The sequence below is a fragment of the Notechis scutatus genome, chromosome Z, assembly GCF_049901735.1.
Source record: "Notechis scutatus isolate UNSWTSFEM ecotype Mainland chromosome Z, rNotScu1.2, whole genome shotgun sequence".
NCBI lineage: Eukaryota > Metazoa > Chordata > Lepidosauria > Squamata > Elapidae > Notechis > Notechis scutatus.
Window position 1 is genome coordinate 80,574,277 of NC_142025.1, and position 20,264 is coordinate 80,594,540.

Here is a 20,264-nt window from a genome sequence, read left to right on the forward strand (position 1 = left end):
TGTCCCCTTTTTGCCATGATCTTGCTCTGTACTGTGTGGTCATCTAATCCCAGAACTATGCGGTCTCGCATAGCTTCTTCTAGGTCTGAAAAACCACAGAGGCCTCCCAGGTTTCTAAGGTCAGCGATGAAGACTGCAATACTTTACCCTTCCGCTGATCCCGTTGATAAAATTTGTGTCTCCGGACCAACGTTGGTACGGTAGGGACATAATGAGCCCGTAGAATAGGTTCGAGGTTGTCCCAATCCATTGATTTCACCTCAGCCGGTTTCGCGAGCGCTTTCGCCATCCTAAACACGGCTGGTCCACAATGGGTCAAGAACACCGCCCGCTTCTTTCCGGGTGTGGCGTCTTTCAAATTGTTGGTTTCTAGAAACATTTGAAACCGATCCATATACGACTCCCAGTCTTCTTTTTCCGGGTCAAAAGGAGCGGGTGGTATAGCGCCACCTGACATCCTGTCAATGTAGATGCGCTCTTAGCCACGTGCTTCGGTTGGTGCTCTGTAGGATTTAGTCAGCTCTTTTGTCTCCGCATCCCACCTTCGTCGCCAGTGTTAAGTTTGAGGCATGGGTTAATGAACGGAGACCAGACTGTAAACCTTGAACTTCAGCTCTTTATTCTCAAGCATAACAGAGACAAAAAAACCTCGGCTAGCAGTCACTCTTTTATAGAGTAAGCTGCTATCCGGCTAACCAATGGATAGTGTTGTAGCGTTTGAATCTTGGCACGGCCCGCCAACAGCCAGTCAGATTGCTCGGAATGAACCAATCATAACTTGCCATTATATGGGCCAATAGGAAGTGCAGGATTACGATCCTGCTAGGCAAATGAATCTTTATTAATTACATTTCTTTAGTTCACAACATATACATTTGGTCTTTCTTGCCTAAGTAAAAAAACCTTACTTTTCTCACCACTGAATTTCATTTTGCTAGATAGAACCCAGTGTTCAAGTCTGTTGAGATCCCTTTGATTCTTGAATCTATCTTCTGGGGTGTTGGCTACTCCTAACAGTTTGGTGTCATCTGCAGATTTGATGAGTTCCTCTTCTATTTCCTCATCTAAATCTTTCATGAAAACATTGAAGAGTACTCGGCCTAAGACAGAACTTTGGAGTACCTCACTGTTTACTTCCCTCCATGTAGATGTAGTTCCACTAAGGACTACACATTGAATGCAGTTTGTCAGCCAGTTACAAATCCATCTGGTGATGATGCTGTCTATGCCACATTTTTCTAACTTACTATGAAATAGGTTATCATCTTCTTTGTCAAATGCTTTACTGAAATCTAAGTATACTATGTCCACAACATTTTGCTGGTGTACTAATTTACTCATTTGTCAAAGAATGAAATATAATTTCTTTGGCATGATCTCTTTTTGACAAATCCATGTTGGCTTCTGGTTATAACTTTGGTTGCTTCTAGCTGTTTGCAGATTATTGCTTGATTATCTTTTCTTGGATCTTCCCAGGTATTGATGTTAAGCTGATTGTTTTGTTGTTTCCTGAATCCATTTTTTTCTCTTTTTTGAAGATGGGAACCATATCAGCTCTTTTCCAGTCCTCTGGTAACTCCTCTACAGGATCTTTGAAATATATGATTCAACAGTTCTGAGATCATGTTTGCTGGTTCCTTCAGAACACTGGGATATAACCCATTTGATGCTGATGATTTGAACTTGTTTAGGGCAGACAGATGTTCTCTTACTATTTTCTTGCCTATTTTAATTTGTATTCCTAATCTGTTTTTTACAGTTCTGTTTTTGGTAGTTTTGGCTTTTTTTCTTTTTGCATGAAGATAGGTACAAAGAAGGAAATAAGCAGCTCTGCTTTCTCCTTGCTGCCTGTTACCTCCGTGCCATCTTCTCCCATTAGTGGACTGACTTTTTCCCTGACTTTTCCTTGTTTTTAACATGTTAAAAGAAACATTATTATTATTATTATTATTATTATTATTATTATTATTATTATTATTATTGTTGTTGTTGTTGTTGACATCTTTTGCAAGTCTTAGTTCATTCTGATTTCATTTTTGCAAATTTGGACTATACCCTGGTTATGTGCCCCTCTTTCTATTTTCCAATTTTTATACTTATCATTTTTGTCTTTTAGTTTATCAGAGTTCTTTATGAAACCATGGTGGTTTCTTCTTATATTTCTTATTTTTCTTTTTCAGTGGTATTGTAATGGTCTGTGATTTTATAATCACACTTTTCAAAGTTTTCAAACTTTCTTGAGTTATTTTCCCCTTTAAGATTTTCATCCAGAGAATCCTTTCCAAACTCTATGTTTGTTGAAATCCACTTTTTTAAAGTCTAAGAAGGTAATTTGATTTTGTTGTATTGCTAGTGTCTGCATTATACTGAATTCCAATATGACATGGTTGCTCTCCCCCAAAGTTCCTGCACCTTCTCTATCACCTTATCTCTGTTAACAAGAATTAATTCCAGTATAGCTGACCCTCTAGTTCCCTCCTCTACCTTTTGGTTGACAAAGTTATCAACTTGTTAAGAAACCTATTCAATCTTGTGCTTGATGCAAAGTTTGTTTCCCAGTTGTTGTCAGGGTAGTTAAAGTCCCCCATTACTACTGTGGTGTATTTCCTACATATATTAGTTAACTGATTAGCAAAAAGTTCATCTATTTCTTCTGCTTGATTGGGTGGCCTGTAATATACATCTATAGCAATGTCTTTCTTTCCCCCCCTTTTTTATTAACCTATATGCGTTCAAGGAAGTTTTCATCCTTAGTTTTAAGCATTTCTGTAGAGGTGTGGTGATTTTTGAAAACATATAATGCAACTCCACCTCCTTTTTTGTTAGATCAGTTTCTTTTGAATAGTTTATATCCTTCCAGCAGTACATTACAGTCATGAATTATATCCCATCAAGTTTCTCCAATAAGCTTTCTATAAAATTATTTTTATTAGAATTCTCCTACAAGCTATTTCAATATGTATTTGTATCTGACTTAACATATTTTTCTTTTTAGAATAGTCCCCATATCATTATGTTTTTAAGAGAAGCATCCACACAAAGCCATCCACAACTTTTGCTATTTTCCTACAACCTAATTTGACAGGGATGACTTTCACACTACCGCTTGTAAACTGACTCATTGTTTTTCATGTAAAAGGTAACAAAGATCTTTCGATCCCACCTCAAAGAGAAATAAACGAAGATAAGGAATTGTAGGGGGAAGGAGTAATCTTTTTTGAGTGCTGAGAATCTCAATTATACAAAATATCCTGAAGTGATAGATGGATGGATGGATGGATGGATGACAGATTAATAAATAAGCAAGCATTAGGAAAAGAAAAAGGGAAATAAATTATGATGCAGCAATTTCTCACAATAGTTCTATAAAAACCTGCTTACATGCCATATTTTTGTAAATAAATATTTAGAAATATTTTGAAACAATTTTTGCTACAAAATATCAGGTAATCGTATGCCATTTGTATTCTATTAAGTTGTTTGATTATGATACATATTTTTCTATAATTGGTTCTGGTAAAAACTTGACATATCTACTGTATTTTTACTATATTTTGAATATCTCTTCATCAAGTTACAATTTATCATTAAAACTTAAAACTTAACTTACAATTGCTAACAGTTTATAAAGATATATATATAAATATATCTACTTATATATTTTTCTCCTGCTCCAATCTGTTAACTCTCCTACTGCTCTTAGAAAAATACAGAGATAGGTATCCTCAAACAAATACACACATAGCTGTCCCATTTTTCTTTGAACGATTCAGTGATAGAACAGCCACAACTCCAGGAAGCAGGCATTTACTCTCTCAGTGCAAGAGCTCTCATAATAAAAAAGTGTCATTTTGAATCTGGATCTTCCTATTTTTTTGTTCTACTGTCAGGAACTACAGATATAAAGCTTTTTTCTACACATCAGTTCTTCAAATATTGGAAAATTGCTAACCACATATTTTCTTAGCCTTTTCTTCTTTAGGCTAAAAATATTCCTTTTCTTTAACCATTCCCAGTTTAACTTCACCATCTTCATTGATCTTCAGTGTCCTTCCTGTAATATGGCAATCAAAGCTGAACATGATATTCCTGCTGCAGTCTGATGTGGTGCACAACTATTGTTTCCTGCGTTTCCTATACATTTACTGATGTACTTAAGTATCCTACACCTAACATAAATGCATATAGTTTTCATAGTTATATACCTATCTTTTAAAATCATATACCACACTATATGAATATACTTTGGATATCCTTGATCTACTAATCTGGCAAAAAAGAAAAGCAACTTTGTAAAATAATATTCTTTAATTATAGAAAATAAATTGAGAAAACATAGTTTGCTCCAGGCAGCAGATTTTCTAAAAAGAAAACATCAACTTTGCATTCTTTTAAAAATCTCATACCTTATTCACAGCAATTCAGATCATTAGTTTATCTAGCTCAGTATTATCCACATGTTATTATCTCCCTCAATAGGCTATGATTATCTAAAGTAGCAATCCCCAACCTTTGTGGTTTGGAGGCTTGGCCGGGGGGGAGGGTAGAACCAGGTTGGAGGGGGAGAGGGGAACTGGGCTGGAGGGAGAGAGGAACCAGTCTAAGTGAGCAGCAGGCTGGCGCAAATGCACATACAGCTGGACTGCAAGCTGAGTTGCACATGTGCACTGGCCCGCTGCTCACACAATCTGAATGCAAGCGGGCTACGGCCCAATGGGTGGAGGCCCGGGGTTTGGGAACTTCTGCTTTACAGTATGCTTTTCCTCCTACCTTATTAGAAGACACTACAAATGTACTATTCCTTCCTTCCTCCCTTCTTCCTTCCCCTTATCCCTCCCCTCCATCAAAACAATAACAGACTTATAGCTTATTCTTCTCATCCAACAAAAATTGCCTTAGTCACTTCTATTTAAACAAAATAATGAAGAACATTAATGCTTATATATTTCTGATTAAGAGAAAAAGTTAGTATTTGGGAGGATCTCTTCAGGATGCTATATTCTTCGAATGAGTCTTTCTCTCCTAAGACTGGATTTTAAATAAACTTCATTCTGCACATAATGTCCCAAGATTACTAGAATATCCAAATAACTAGATCATTATTTTCACCATCTTCCTAATAATTTGGATTGATGGATCCTTGCCTTGCCTTGCCTTCCCTTTTAATATTTATTGGATGCACAATTAAACTTCTATCTGGCTAGGCTTTATTCAAATAACTCCTGTATAGATAACTCCTTTTAGGAAGTACACACAGTCTTGAACTATGCTTTAACTTTACAGTATTTCCTAGAGCAGCAATATACTGCTAGAGCGCATTCAGTACTTTATGATGCTTATATTGATCTCAGGATTGCCTATGGCCTAATATCAAGACTCACACTATGGGAGAACTCTTCTATAGTATAAATATAAAGCTTCCATAGATATACATCTACTTTAATAACCTACAAATTTTAAGCAAACTCTTGGCTGAAACTGTAATCTAATGCACATGAACCTGAAAAAGCTGAGTTCATTTTATGATACGGAAAGAGTAAAGAAATATTTTCAGCATTAAACATTAGCGTTACCAGTGGTGTGACAGAAATTCCAGTTGCAAGAGATATCAGAAAAAAAGTGCATTTTGGCACTTTGTTAGTTAACTTGTTCATTAATTTGCTTCAAGCAAAATTGAGTAATCCAGCCATTCATCCTCCAAAATTGATCAGTAGAAGTGTTTCACTCCTCTTCTATACTTATAATGCAGTACTTCACTCAGAGGCATAGTTTGGCTTGAGGTGCTGTTTGAGTTTACCAAATTCTGCCAATGGTTATTAATAGATTATTCTAAAACTTAAGTTTACACTTACATTAAGCATCCTGTGATCTATATGGGGCAATTAAAAATGAGCTGAAAGATCTGGCCTAGGGAGATCAACACCCTATCCTATATCAAGGTGTACATTATTATTGTTTTGCTGCACAACTAGTTCTCGAGGACTACCTATAAACTACATTCACAGTTCCACAACTGTGGAATGAGACAGAAACCCCATAAATAACTAGGGGTTGAATAAAATTCTGAAATTGTTTATCCTAAATGATTTGTTATTTTCCTTGTGTTACTCATTAAACAGATAGATTTTATTTTACTAGGCAGTATGTTTTGCAGCCTCCTATAGTAAGGTATTTTCAGTAGTTTCAAAATGACAAATGTAAGGTAACATTATTCTAATCATATAGATTCTTACTTTAAGAATATTTCCAGTTTAAGAACATTTCTACTATACTTCATACATTTTTCTATTTAAAACTTACTATGCAGACTTACCAATGCAGGCATGGACTCGGACTGAAAGTTGGGTTCTCAGAATTATGCTGTGTTTTTTGCCCCTACTGAGAAGAAATAAATAAATGTGATAAGCACAGTAGAGAGTAATTACGGAAAAAATAATTTGTCTAATCTTATATCTAATGAATTTAAAGAATCAGATACTATTTCTTCAATTAAAAATCATACATGTATATATGTATTATGACATCTGCAAGTGTATTTTGAATTTAAACTTTTAATTCTACTAAAAGTTTTAAGCATTTTTTAATCACAGATTTGGTCTCGATTTTTTTGTACTGTGAATTAACCCTGTAGAAAATAAGTGTTATTGTATTACTATTTTCCCAAATCCCATATTAAGCCAAAATTGGAAATATTCAGGTATACATACATATTCAAATATATCTGAACTCATACTTACATATCTGGATTTCAAATAATGGGTACAAAGAAAATAAATTTCTGAACAACAAACCCAACTGTCTAAACTTCTGCCTATGGTTTTGTTTGTGTTTTCATATTTATATTTGCACATCACTTGTTCAGGCCATCACCCAGGACTTTAAAGTTAAGGTTAGGATTATAGTCTTCCCTTCTTCCCTCAATTATGGATGCTTCACAATTTCTTCAGAAAACGTAGGCTTCATAACTTCTCAAAAAATGGCTTAGCCAATTCAAGGTTTCTTACAAAGTTATAGCTGATCCTTACTGTCAGGATGATCAAACAAAATTTGAAGTTTAATAGTTAGGTAGCAGTTCAGAGGTCTTTTGTCTGCAGTTTTCACCTATTATAAACATCCTGTTTTTTTGCCAATGCCTTTTGGTCTCTGAATGTCTTTTATGCCCTTTATCACTTTCATCTGACCTATATCCTCCTCAAGGAAAAAAAAACATAGTTCAATTGCCTTTTGAAAAAGCATCTTTGAGACAACCATGATCTGGATGACTGAGAATCTCCATTGACACCTCCTCCTACAGATTCATCTGTAGAATAGGAAAAGTTTGATATATTTTGGATTCTAAATGTAGGAGGGTCAAATTGCAATACTTGTGTCACTGAGAAGCATATCATACCTGAGGAACAGCAAATAAAATTTATGCATCCTGTCTTCTTTACTAATTGCATTTGTTGTAGCCTCCAAACCTACGCTTAGATTTGTTATCTGCCTAAGTTATTTACAGAATCTTTGGACTTTAACAGAAAAAGCCAAGATCTGGGACTTCAATTTTGTGTGGGAGTTGGCTTTTTAAACAAACCTTGTCCCTCCTCTCCAGCCTGCATCCTAAGAATAGATTTCTGAGGAGGGAGGGAAGGTAACTGGGCATCCCTTCTCTGCCCTTTTGATTCTATAGTCCATAGCGTTAAAAGATTTTACCTAATTTTTAACCAAAATAATATTTTATACAACTTTTGTAATTTTGTTGTTCTAATACAACAGACTTACCCAGTCTTCCATATGATTCTCTTGCTTTCCCTTTCCTATACTAAAATATGTAGGTACAAAATTAAGTATCATATGTTCTTCTTAAACTAAAGATAATTATTTAATTTGAATTAATATATCAATATCAATGACAATAATAGGAACAGTATCAATAATATAATTTTCACTTTAGATATTTAAATATAATTATACACTAATTTTATTTACAGTACAATGAAGATAATATAAAAGCAAAGTGATATAGCCACAATTAAATTTTTAGGAACCAAGAACTGAGTAATAAACAATCATCAAGAATCGTGGTGGCGCAGTGGTTAGAATGCAGTACTACAGGCTATTTCTGCTGATTGCCGGCTACCAGAAGTTTAGCCATTCAAATCTCACTGTTCAAGGTTAACTCATCCTTCCATCCTTCCGAGGTCAATAAAAGGAAGACCCAGATTGTTGGAGGCAATATGCTGCTGTAAACCGCTTAGAGAGGGAACATAGTATGATGCTTATAGTATGATTTGTTTTATCAAAGCATACTAGCGAACAAACCAAAATATCCTTAACAAGGGCAGACTAATTTGTATAATTCTGAGTTATGATGTATCCAATTTATATTTTAACGAAGTTAACCTAAAATAAATAAACAAATTTACCAAATCATCACCTATGTTAATCTGTATTTTTCTTTATATTCAAACACATGGAACTGATAATATACCGTATTTGCCGGCGTATAAGACGACTTTTTTGCCCCAAAAACATGCCTCCAAGTGGGGGTCGTCTTATACGCCGGTATATCCACTGCCGGCTTTCGGAGGCTTGTTGGACGAGCGAAGGCGCCTCTGGCTTCCTGGATCCCCTGCGTCGCTCCGCTTCATCCCGCCGCCTCGCTCCGCCCGAGGCTGCAGCCTTACTGCTCTTCCCACGGCCCCTGGCACTCTGCCCTGCCGCTGCAGCCCCGGGGATTTCTGGAGGGCGTTTCCAGTGGTGGTGGGGGGTCGTCTTATACGCCGGGTCGTCTTATACGCCGGCAAATACGGTACTTTAATTTATCTTATTAAATTTCCCTGATGATAAATGCAATCTATGAAATATTTTCATAGATGTTTCTCTAATTAGGATTGAATTCAAAATCAGTGGTACTCTATGTCAGTTGGATAACTACAATCAGAGGTAAAAATGTTCATATCTGATTCCTATATGCTTTCAACCCATTTGAAAAGTTTGCCTTCTGTTCTAATAGAATGCTTGAGATTCTCTATATCTTCTTGTTAGGTGGTGAATTTTAACTAATTTCAGACTTAGACTTTTTGCTGGTACAGGTAACTCCTTGATTTATGACAATTGGGAACAGAATTTCTGTCAGTGCAATATAAAACAAATAACCACAAACTTCCTGGGGAAGTAGTCAAGCCAGCCACTAGATTGGCTCCATATCACTCAGGGTCCCCAGGTCTGTTGACAGAAGCATGCCTTTAAGGACTTGCCTTTAAGAACTTGTAAAAAAAAAAATCAAAGAGGGAGGTAATCTTATCTCTACAGAGGTAATGAATGTAGCCCCTACAGAGAAGGCCTTCTTGCTCCCAATAAATGGACTTCCTTAGGAGGGGATCTGCAACATTCCTTGCTGCCACTGCTCTGGTGGGTCAGACAATATGACTGGGAAAAGACTGTCCTTCAAATAACTTGGCTCCAAGACATGTAGGACTTTGAAGGAAACAATGAGCACTGTTAGGAATGATAGTCACCTAACAGTTGGGTTGGCAATATACTGTATAAACCAGGATAGTTATTTAATACTGCTGTATCTTTAAGAGAGTGCTGTAATTATGATTGGCTGAGGTTCCTCTGACAGCCATAAGATGGAGCCAGAAACCTGGTTTGTTCTCTTCTTGCATTTCCTTTCTGCAAATCTTAGCCAAATCTTCCCTTCTGCCTTCTGCCTGATCGTCATTCTGCTTGGATTGCTGTGAGTCTTGTAACTATTAGCAAACTCCGTTTACTGAACTTTGTTTATGATACTGGACTTCGTTTTTGGATTATCTCTGGACTGATTGTATTGAATACTACCTGCTTTAACCGTGTATGATTTGGACTGTTCGTTGGACTTTGTTTACTGGAAGTAAAACCTACATTTTACTATTCAGTGTATCTGTATGCTAGTTGTGTGTTATTCCTCACCACTCTCACTACGTTTCCCTGAGTGCACTCATTCTCCTAACGGGGAATACCTCAACACTGGTTATGGGCCCAGAACATACCAGACTCAGATAACTGAGAGTTAATGTGAATACACAGTACCGTATACAGACAGCTGTTTACTGTTTAATTGTGGGTTACTGTCCTGGCAAGGATGGCACAAGACCCGTCAACAAGTCTATCACTGATAACCCGGTTGGATGGAACAAACTATGTTTCCTGGTTTATGAAGTGCAGTCTACTTCTGCGTAGGGAAGGATTATGGGCTGCAGTTCAGGATCCACCGGATGTAAATGCTTGGGATCCAAATAATGAGGATTATGCCAAACAGTTAGCTGACTTTAAATAGAACAACGAACGAGCTCTTTGTATAATTGGACTAACACTGAGTGACCAGCAGCCAATCCATATTCTTGGAGAAGAATCTGCTGCTAGGTGTTGGGAGATTTTGAAGAGGATTTATGTTCGTGACAGTATAGGTACACACATACATCTTACACGTAAACTGTTTAGAGCACGTCTTCTGAAAGGTGGAGATATGTTAGCTCATTTGAACATTATGAAAAGACCTTTTCAAGAGCTACATGAAAAGGAACTGATTTTTTCAGAGCTGCATCAGGTTTACATCATTCTTTCCTCATTGGATGAAAATTATGATGATTACGTATTTTCACTGGAAGTCCTGACCAGAAATGAACTGACATTGATTCACATAACCGGACAATTGTTAGAAGAGGCAAGAAGAAGGCAGGATAGAGACCAACTGAGAGAGAAACAACCACAAGAAGAGGATTTGTTTTCAACTGCCTATACTGTTAGGAAATGTTTTTCTTGTGGCGCTAGGGGACATATAGCTAGATTCTGTAAGAAGGGAAAACGGCAGAATACTGGTAATCACCAGAAGGCTAAGAAGAATATTAATTTAGCTATGTCTAGCAATTCAACTGTAAACCATGATTTGTGGGTAATTGATAGTGGAGCATTGCAGTGCATTACTAGAAATAGAGAGAGGTTTGTAAAGATGTCCACGAGTAAGCAACATGTATCATTGGCAAATGGATGGAAGATGAAAGCATCTGTTGAAGGTACTGCATATTGTTCATGTGTAAATGAGCATTTACCTATGTTATATGTACCGAAACTGAAATTTAATTTGTTATCAGTAAGGGCTTTAGTTAATATTGGTTATGTAGTAATCCATGATGACCAGTTGCAGATGGCTAACTCGGTTTATAACAATGTTAAGCCACATGATGAATATATACATTTACTGCATCGAATTGTCAGAGGGAGTAAAATTAAAACCCTGTAGCAAGTACTTAAACTGTAATGTCTGTAATCAGGAGAAAAGCAAGGTTACTCCAGCAAACAGACTAAATGGGTTTAACACCAAAGAACCTTTAGAGGTTGTGTTTGCTGAAATAATTGGTCCTAAAAAAACCAGTTTGGGAGGTGCCTGCTATGTTTTGAGTATAATGGGCCATTACTCATAGTACGGTTTCTGCTATCTAATGAAAAACAAAACAGAAATGTTCCAACATTTCTTTAATTGGCTAAGATTTGCAGAAAGGAAAATGAAACGTAGGGTAATTACTTTAGTTACAGATAACGGGACTGAGTTTATTAATAATAGATTCCAAACAATGGTGAAATTGGCTGGTATCGAGCATAAGCGTTCTGCACCTTACTGGCCACAACATAATTCATTTATAGAACAAAGAGGGCAAACATTACAAGCCATGGCTCACACTATGTTATCCGATTCAGGTTTGCTTGAAACACTGTGGGGTGAAGCCATAATGTGTACCAACCATGTGTTAAACAATGTGGTGAACACAACAACTGGTGAATTTCCATTTACTCGTTGGCATGGCAGAAAACCAAATTTAAGTTATCTACATACATTTGGAGCTCCAGCATGGGTGCATATTCCCTCACAAGTAAGACTTAAAGGGCAACATAGAGCTAGGAAATTATTTTTCGTAGGTTATGAGGCCAACCATAGATCGTTTAGATTTGGGATCCAGGCACAGCTAATATTTACTGTAGCGCTAGTGCTAAATTTCTTGAGCACGTTGGGTGGCGTAAACTAGAACAGGAATCCAACAATGATGTTGTTATCTACACCCAAGTAGTCCCTAATGATGATATAGTTAAACCATCAATAGCTATTAAAGAGGAAGAACAGGCACAGGAGGAGGTAGAAGAACGGGAGCAGGTGGAACAGGAGAGACCACCAGTAAGCCCTGAGTTACCTAAACGTTCAATCCGTGTAACACGACCACCAGATAGATATCAGGCTAGTATAGTATGCCAAGTAAATATAGTTCCTGCTAACTATAATGAACTGAAACTGTATCCTGCTAAGGTTCAGGTTGCTTGGCAGGAAGCAATGGATAAGGAACTGAAATCCTTACAAAGGTTGGAGGTATATGAAAATGTCAGGTTACCACCAGGTGAGCATGCCATAGGGTGTAAGTGGATTTATAAAATTAAGACAGGTGTGGATGGGACTGTTACCCATAAAACCAGGTTAGTAGCACAGGATTCGATCAATCAGCCAACGTCTACGATGAGGTGTTTGCACCTAATCTGAAAGCTACCCCATTACGAGCAGCATTAGCGTGGGCAGCTAAAAATAAATACACAATAAACCATTTAGATGTTGAGACGGCATATCTGCATGCACTGTTGCAACATACTATATATTTAAAGAAACCTTTGGAGATAAAAACTGATAACAAAACTGATTGCTGGAGATTAAAAGAGAGTCTTTATGGCTTGAAGCAATCAGGCTATGAATAGAACCAATGCATAGTGAAGGAATTAACAAAGACAGGTTTTGTAACTGGCATGGCTGATCCATGTTTATTCAAAAAGGAAAGTGATGGTGTAATTTCTAAGACTGAGAAAGAAGCTACTGGGATTATTTCACTGTTAGAGAAGAAATTTAAAATCAAACATTTAGGTGAGATTAAACAGTATCTTGGTTTGAAAATAGATAAAATTAAGGGAGGCTACAAAATCTCACAGGCAGATAAAATGGGCATTGGTTCTTACCTGATACGCCTCTTCTCGTGGAAATGCGTAGAGTATCCAGAGAGTGGGAGGTGCTCCAGTCTTCACTTCTCACAGGCTGAGCTATAATTGAGGAACGCCCCTCCTTCTCCTTCACGTGACTCCTCCATGCGTTCCCCCAGTTTTAACGAAGACGAGAGGACAACAACAACCCTCTAACCTTAACTATTGTACAATTTGAACTATAAACAATAAAGATCATTGGCCGAAACAGGATCCCCCCCCCCAGAAGGACCAATCAGGGTGGGGCTGGATGCTCTACGCAGTTCCACGAGAAGAGGCGTATCAGGTAAGAACCAACGCCCATTCTCAGTAGAACTGCTGCGAGCATCCAGAGAGTGGGACATACCAAAGCATGTCTGTCCTACGGGCGGGACTCCGTCTGGGTTGGAATTTCCTTAGGATCTCTCACCACTTGCTGTAGGACTCGCCTGCCAAAAGATGCCTCAGCTGAGGCGTAAGTATCAATCTTATAGTGTCGTATAAAGGGAGACGGGGAAGCCCAGGTGGCCGTCCGGCAAATATCAAGAATAGAAGCCTGAGTAGCCCAAGCTGCCGAAGTAGCTGCACTTCTGGTGGAGTGGGCGGTAATCCCACTGGGGACCGGAAGAGCTTGAACTAAATAGGCCTTGGATATTGTAGCTCTAATCCATCGGCCCACCGTGGTCGGGGATACCTTACAGCCCAGCGTCTTCGGCTGAAAGGATAAAAATAAAGACTCTGATTTCCTGATGGACTGCGTGCGAGAGATGTAAATACGTAGAGCCCTTCGAACATCAAGGGTGTGCCACTGCCTTTCTTGTTCGTGCAAAGGCTTAGGACAGAAATTAGGTAGGACCAACTCCTGTGCCCTGTGGAATGCTGAATTGATCTCTGGCATAAAGGCCGGGTCTGGTCTCAGAACCACCCGATCAGAGTGAAAAATACACAGGTCCTTTCTCGCGGATAGAGCTGCAATTTCAGATATCCTTCTAGCCGAGGTGATTGCCACAAGAAATACTGTTTTAAAGGTAAGAAATTGAAGTGACTCCTCCCTGAGAGGCTCAAAGGGAGGTCTAGTCAAGGCCATGAGAACCCTGTTAAGGTCCCATGTCAGGTATCTGTGCTGGCGGGCGCAAGTTGGAAGCCCCTTTAAGAAAGGCCTTAATTCGAGGGTGGTGGGAAAGAGGACCGAATGGGCCGCCAGCAACCACCGTTGAGAGGGCCGCGACCTGCCTTCTCAAAGTGTTGGGTGATAAGCCCCCATCTAGGCCGTTTTGTAGAAAGGCCAGGATCTGCGCAATTGAAGGAGAACGTGGATCGATGAATGATTTGTGGCACCACTTACAGAAACTGCTCCAGGTTGCATCATAAATGCGAGTAGTAGAAGGTCTCCTAGCAGCCAGAATGGTATTAATGACCTGGGCTGACAAGCCCTCCTCAATCAGCCTTTCCCGCTCAACTTCCAAACGGCTAACTGAAGCCACTGTGGTTCTGGATGAAGTAGTGGGCCCTGTGACAGAGAGATCTGTTCTAGCGGGATCCTCCACGGCGGAGCTACCGACAGATTGCGAAGGTCCGCAAACCACGGTCTCCTGGGCCAATATGGTGCCACCAAGAGGACCTCTGCTCTCTCGAATATCAATTTCCGAATCACCCTGGGGATCAACGGAAGTAGAGGGAAGGTGTACAGAAGTCCGGGAGGCCACGGCAACGCAGGGCATCGTGATTCTCTGCCCCGTTGGAGGGGTAACGAGAGAAGAACCTTGGTGTTTGCGCGTTGAATGGAGATGCAAACAGGTCTACCAGAGGCTGACCGAACCTGGCTGCTGCCTCTTTGAATAGGTGCGGGTGCAGACGCCACTCTGCTTGGTCCAGTGTGGCCCTGCTCAGCCAGTCTGCTTGGACGTTGGAGGTTCCGGAAATGTGTTCCGCTCTGATGGACAAAAGATGTGCCTCTGCCCATCGACACAGTCGCTCGGCCTCCCTCATAAGGAGGATGGTGCCCCCTTGACGATTGATATGGGCCTTGGTTGTAGTGTTGTCCGTTAGAACCAGGACATGGCGCCCTCCCACCTGATGAAGGAAATCTCGCAGGGCCAGGTACACTGCGCAAAGCTCCAACCAGTTGATGCTCCAACTTCGCTCTGCAGGAGTCCAAACTCCCTGGGCCGATAGAGACTGCAGGTGAGCCCCCCATCCGGAAAGACTTGCGTCTGTTGTGAGAGTGACCTTTTGAGGCTCCTTGAATAGATGTCCTCTGTTGACAGATGGTCGTGTCCACCATAGGAGGGAGGCGAGGACCCTTGGAGGCACTTTCACCACGAGGCCTGATGTGCTCCTTCCTGAACGCTGGTATGGCAGGAGGAACCACTGCAAGGATCTGGAATGCAAGCGAGCCCATGGGATAATAGAAATGCAAGAAACCAGCTTCCCAAGCAGCTTGGATAGATTGAGCAAAGATGCTTTTCCAGTTCGCTGGATAGCCCTGATAGTTGTGTGGATACTACTGAGCGTCTCCTGAGAGAGGAAGACTTTCCCTTCAACAGAGTCAATCACAGCCCCTAGGTGGGCTATACGGGTGGAAGGGCTAAGCTGACTCTTCTCCCAGTTCACTAAGAAGCCGTGAGCCTGAAGTACCGAGAGGGTAGTGTTAGTATCACTCTCGGCCTGATGTTGGGAAGGGGATACAACAAGGATATCGTCAAGGTAGCAGTGGATACGTATGGGAACCTGCCTAAGGCGAGCCGCCAGAGCCGCCAACACCTTAGTGAAGGACCTTGGGGCCGAGACGAGGCCAGAGGGAAGGGCTACATACTGGAAATGCTGATTATTATAGCAAAACCTCAGATACTTGGAATACGAGGAATGGATGGGGATATGGAGATAAGCCTCGGAGAGGTCAACAGACGTAAGCCAGTCCCCTTCTCTGATGCCCTGCAAAATAGACTGGAGAGTCTGCATTTTGAACTTATGGCGTATGATAAAGCGATTGAGCCTCTTAAGATCTAAAATGGGTCTCCAACCCCCGGAATGCTTAGGCACCAAGAATAAGAGGGAATAGAAACCCCTTCCTCGTTGTGAGGGCGGTACAGGTTGGATGGCCCTAATATCAGACAGATGTTTGATGGCGGAGGCCATAAGGGCCCGCTTAGTAGGATCCCTAGAGATGGGTGAAATCCTGAAATGTTCAGGGGGGTGTGTGAAACTGCAGGGCCAGGCCAAAACACACGGAGTTCCTGACCCAAGCGTCTGAAGTGGATTCCTCCCATTGGTCAGCAAAATGCCTGAGGCGGCCGCCTATGGGATAAGAACCTGCAATCCTATCTGGGTTGGCGGGACGCCCTGTTCCCGGCACCCCTAAAGGGCCTTCTGTAGCTGCCCCCTCTCCTGCTTCTGTCTCCCGAATCACCCCGGTCCTGGTAGGACGACCGGAATGACGGGGAACCCTGAAACCTAGGGGTGAATGATGACTGGAAGGGGGGATGAAAGGAGCCCCTCCGAAAGGGCTGGGATCCCCTGGTTTCTTGCCTACGAAAAAGCGAGGGCAGGAACTTTTTCTTATTCCAAGTTTCCAGAAGCAATGGCTCAAGAGCGGGCCCGAACAGCTTCCCCCTTGATACGGGGGCCGAAGCCAACTTGGACTTATTTTTGATGTCAGCCTGCCAGTGCCGAAGCCAAAGCAATCTTCTGGCAGTTACGTGGGAAGAGATGGCCCGGGATGAAAACTTAACAGAATGAAAGGTGGCGTCGGCTGCAAATTCTGCCGCTGCCGTGATCTTTGCAATATCCTGATGGGCTCTGGTGTTATCTGAGGGGATATGCTGCTTCAGCTGCCTGAGCTACCTGATGGAGGACCGGGTGAAGAAGGAGGCGGCAGTGGCCGACCGGATGGCCCAAGCATCAGATTGGTGTGCTCGCCGGAGCGCAATCTCTGCCCGCTTGTCCTCCGGCTTCAACGCCTCCAGCGCATCGGTAAGATTGGAAGAAGAGGCTAGTCTTACAATCGGATCATCTACCTCCGGTGTGTCTAACATAGCGGAGAAATCCGGGTCAAGGTTAAACAACCTCTTGTCCTGGCTAGAGGGGGCGGGAGAAGGACACACCGAAGCCAACTGCCTTGCGACCAAATCTGAAAAGATTGGGGGGGTCGGAATAATGTCCGTCTCTACCACCGGCTGTCTGAACATTAGGTCATCTGGACCCTCTGGGTTCGATGGAGGAGGGTCAGAGAGAGACTGCGAGGTCAGACCTGAAACGTTTTTAGCCTTAAATAATAAGGACTTAAATAAATGAGGTTTAAAAAGGCCCACAACAGCAGGTTGCTCGGGAAAAATGCCCTCGTCTTCTGACATTTCCCCCTCCATGGGGTCTGCCTCAAGAAAAGGCTCGGAATACTGTAAGGACCCTCTATCAGAGCCTTCTTCCTCCTCGAAGAGCTCAAGGCCCACTGCCTCCTCTTCTTGGGTATCCTCCCCCTCTGGGAATGGGGCATCCATGTGACAAGGTACCTGACCATGCTGAGACGCTGGCCCGGAGAGAGACCTTCCGGATAAAGACTCGACCTCGGGAGTCCTCCCCCGGTAGTCCGGTCTGGACAGCTGCTGCATTCCTTCGGCTATACCTTGACGGATGGCAGACTGCATCCACTCCTTAATACTATCCGGGATGATGGCTGAAGCAGGATCTTCAGAGCGTAGGCCTGCAGCGGTTGGCGTGAAGGTCGCCTCGGGCGTACGGGTGGGCTGGCGGCCTTGGGTGGTGGTACCGTACCTGGAGGGAGAAGATTGACTTGGCAGGGGGGTGGAGGTAGAAGGTAGGGCAGGTGTTACAGAATGTGACTCTTTAGCCCGTTTGCTAAACTCCTTTTCTAGGGCCTTATGGCGCCGTAATGCATCTCTTTGAGAGGTACTGGAAGAGTCCTTGTCCCTTTTGCGAAGATAGTGTGTCTTAGATTTGGCCTTCAGAGAAGAGCCAGTAGGATTGGCCTCTGCCATGGTATCAAACAAAAGGATTGGCAACAAGGAATGGCGGTTGGCACGCCTAGGAGTTCGGCCTACTACGCAAGCCGGTTTTCCTAAGGTTGGGTCATGTCCCCCTTTTTGAAAAAAAAAAAAAATTTATTCTCTTAATTCTAACCTATCTATCTAACTATTTATTTATTTATTTATTTATTTTATTATTTCTTTTCTTCTTCTTTTTTTGAACTCTATATAATAAAAGAAGAAAAAAATCTATCTAAAGCTATTATTTATATACAAAAATTATTTATTATTTTTGTGGGCCGGGCCCAAAGGAAAGGAAAGCCAATCAGACCCAAGGAAATACCAGTAAAAACCAACTACCTCAAACCTAAATTCCAAATGAACCAAATGAACGCTGAGGCCAATAAACTATGTATAAACAGGACAAAGGGGCCTCCTTAGGCAGCCCCCCAACAACAATGGGGAGTACGTACCTGCGCCTCTGAGCGAGCTGCGGGCAAGGAAAGAAAAGCCAACGATGTCTAACCAAGAGAGACAACAGGGCACGGAGCCACAGTGCCCTCCAGGTAGAAAAAGGGGTCCATGCGGCCTGACGGTCCCGCTAAGGGCCTACTAAGGCCTCGCAACTCATGAATTAAGGTAAAATAAAAAAAATTATTTTTTAAAATGAACCAAAATGGCGCCGGCCACGAGGCGCGCCCAAAATGGCCGCCCGGCTCGAAGCGCACAGCTCAGAGACGCACCAGCCCGAATCGCAACTTCAAAAAAGCAAGAAATACAAATAAAGGGCTGGGAGAGGAAACGTTGCTTCCACTAAGGCGTTCTGGGGGGAAGACGCAACTACGCACTAAAAATAGTGCGGGGCCAAGCGGCTGAGCACAGCACGCTTGGAACGGCAGAGGAAGAAGGAGGAGGGGGGGCAAAAGGGCTCCGACCCCTTATCTCCCTCCTGAGAGCAAAATCGCTCTTTAACTAAATTTAGGACCACACTCAAAGCGCAGGGACAAGGAAAGAAACGGAGCAAAACAAACCTGAACACAGCGAAATGCCAAACCTGAAACGGCCAAGGAACAGTAGAAAAGCTGCCTGTCTTTCTCGAAGGCTGAGCTAAAACTGGGGGAACGCATGGAGGAGTCACGTGGAGGAGGAGGAGCGTTCCTCAATTATAGCTCAGCCTGTGAGAAGTGAAGACTGGAGCACCTCCCACTCTCTGGATGCTCGCAGCAGTTCTACAGAGAATTAACCAGTTACTGAAGAACTTTAAAATGGAACTTTGTAAACTGGCTAAGATGCCAATGAGCCAGGAGTTTAGCCACAGTGATGTGCAAAGTCCTGTTTTTGATAAAGACATTTATCAATCATTGATTGGTAGCTTATCCTATCTTAGTAATTGGTCTAGGCCAGACATAGCATATAGTGTCAACCAATTAGCCATGTTTAATGCTGAGCCTACTGAAAGGCACTGGCAAGCTGCTAAGCGTGTGTTGAGATATCTTAAACAAACGATGCATTATGCATTATATTTGGAGCCTAAGGATGAACTAAGTTTAACTGCATATGCCGATGCAAGTTTCGCTATAGACGTACCTACATGTAAATCAACGTCAGGTACTGTAGTGTTATTAGGAAAGATGTTAATTGGATTGTCTATTTGACAAAAACATCTAAGCTTATCAACAATGGAGGCTGAATTCTCATGTTTGTCTCTATTATGTACAGACTTAGCATGTTATAAACAACTAATGATAGACATGGCAATTCATGTAAAGGAACCTATTGTTGTATATAAAGAAAACCAATCAGCAATTCAGATGGCTTCCAATCTCGCTGTAAAGACAAGATCAAAACACACCGATCTACGATATCTAAATGTAAGACAATGTGTTCAAAGTAAAATGATTAAACTGGAGTACTGCATGTTAGAGAATAACATTGCAGATCATTTTACGAAAGCTCAAGGCACTGTAAAACATAAGGCTTGCTGTGAAGAATATAGACTTAAACTGTAAGGTTTTATATATTGTCCTACCCAAAGAGGAGAATGTTAGGAATGATAGTCACCTAACAGTTGACTTGGCAATATATAAACCAGGATAGTTATTTAATACTGTTGTATCTTCAAGAGAGTGCTGTAATTGTGATTGGCTGAGGTTCCTCTGACAGCCATAAGATGGAGCCAGAAACCTGGTTTGTTCTCTTCTTGCATTTCCTTTTTGCCTTCTGCCTGATCGTCATTCTGCTTGGATTGCTGTGAGTCTTGCAACTGTTAGC

The 20,264-nt window shown here is 41.4% G+C and overlaps 1 protein-coding gene across 10 annotated transcripts in view; it reads right to left on the reverse strand.

Annotated features, from left to right (window-relative positions):
* FHOD3 (formin homology 2 domain containing 3) overlaps positions 1-20,264 on the reverse strand; it is a 268,815-nt gene that overhangs the window by 219,309 nt on the left and 29,242 nt on the right. For all 10 annotated transcript variants that reach the window (XM_026678282.2, XM_087946239.1, XM_026678281.2 and 7 more), the window contains exon 3: positions 6,314-6,378. In XM_026678282.2, the coding sequence (XP_026534067.1) occupies positions 6,314-6,378 (65 nt within the window). The remainder of the gene's footprint in view (positions 1-6,313; positions 6,379-20,264) is intronic.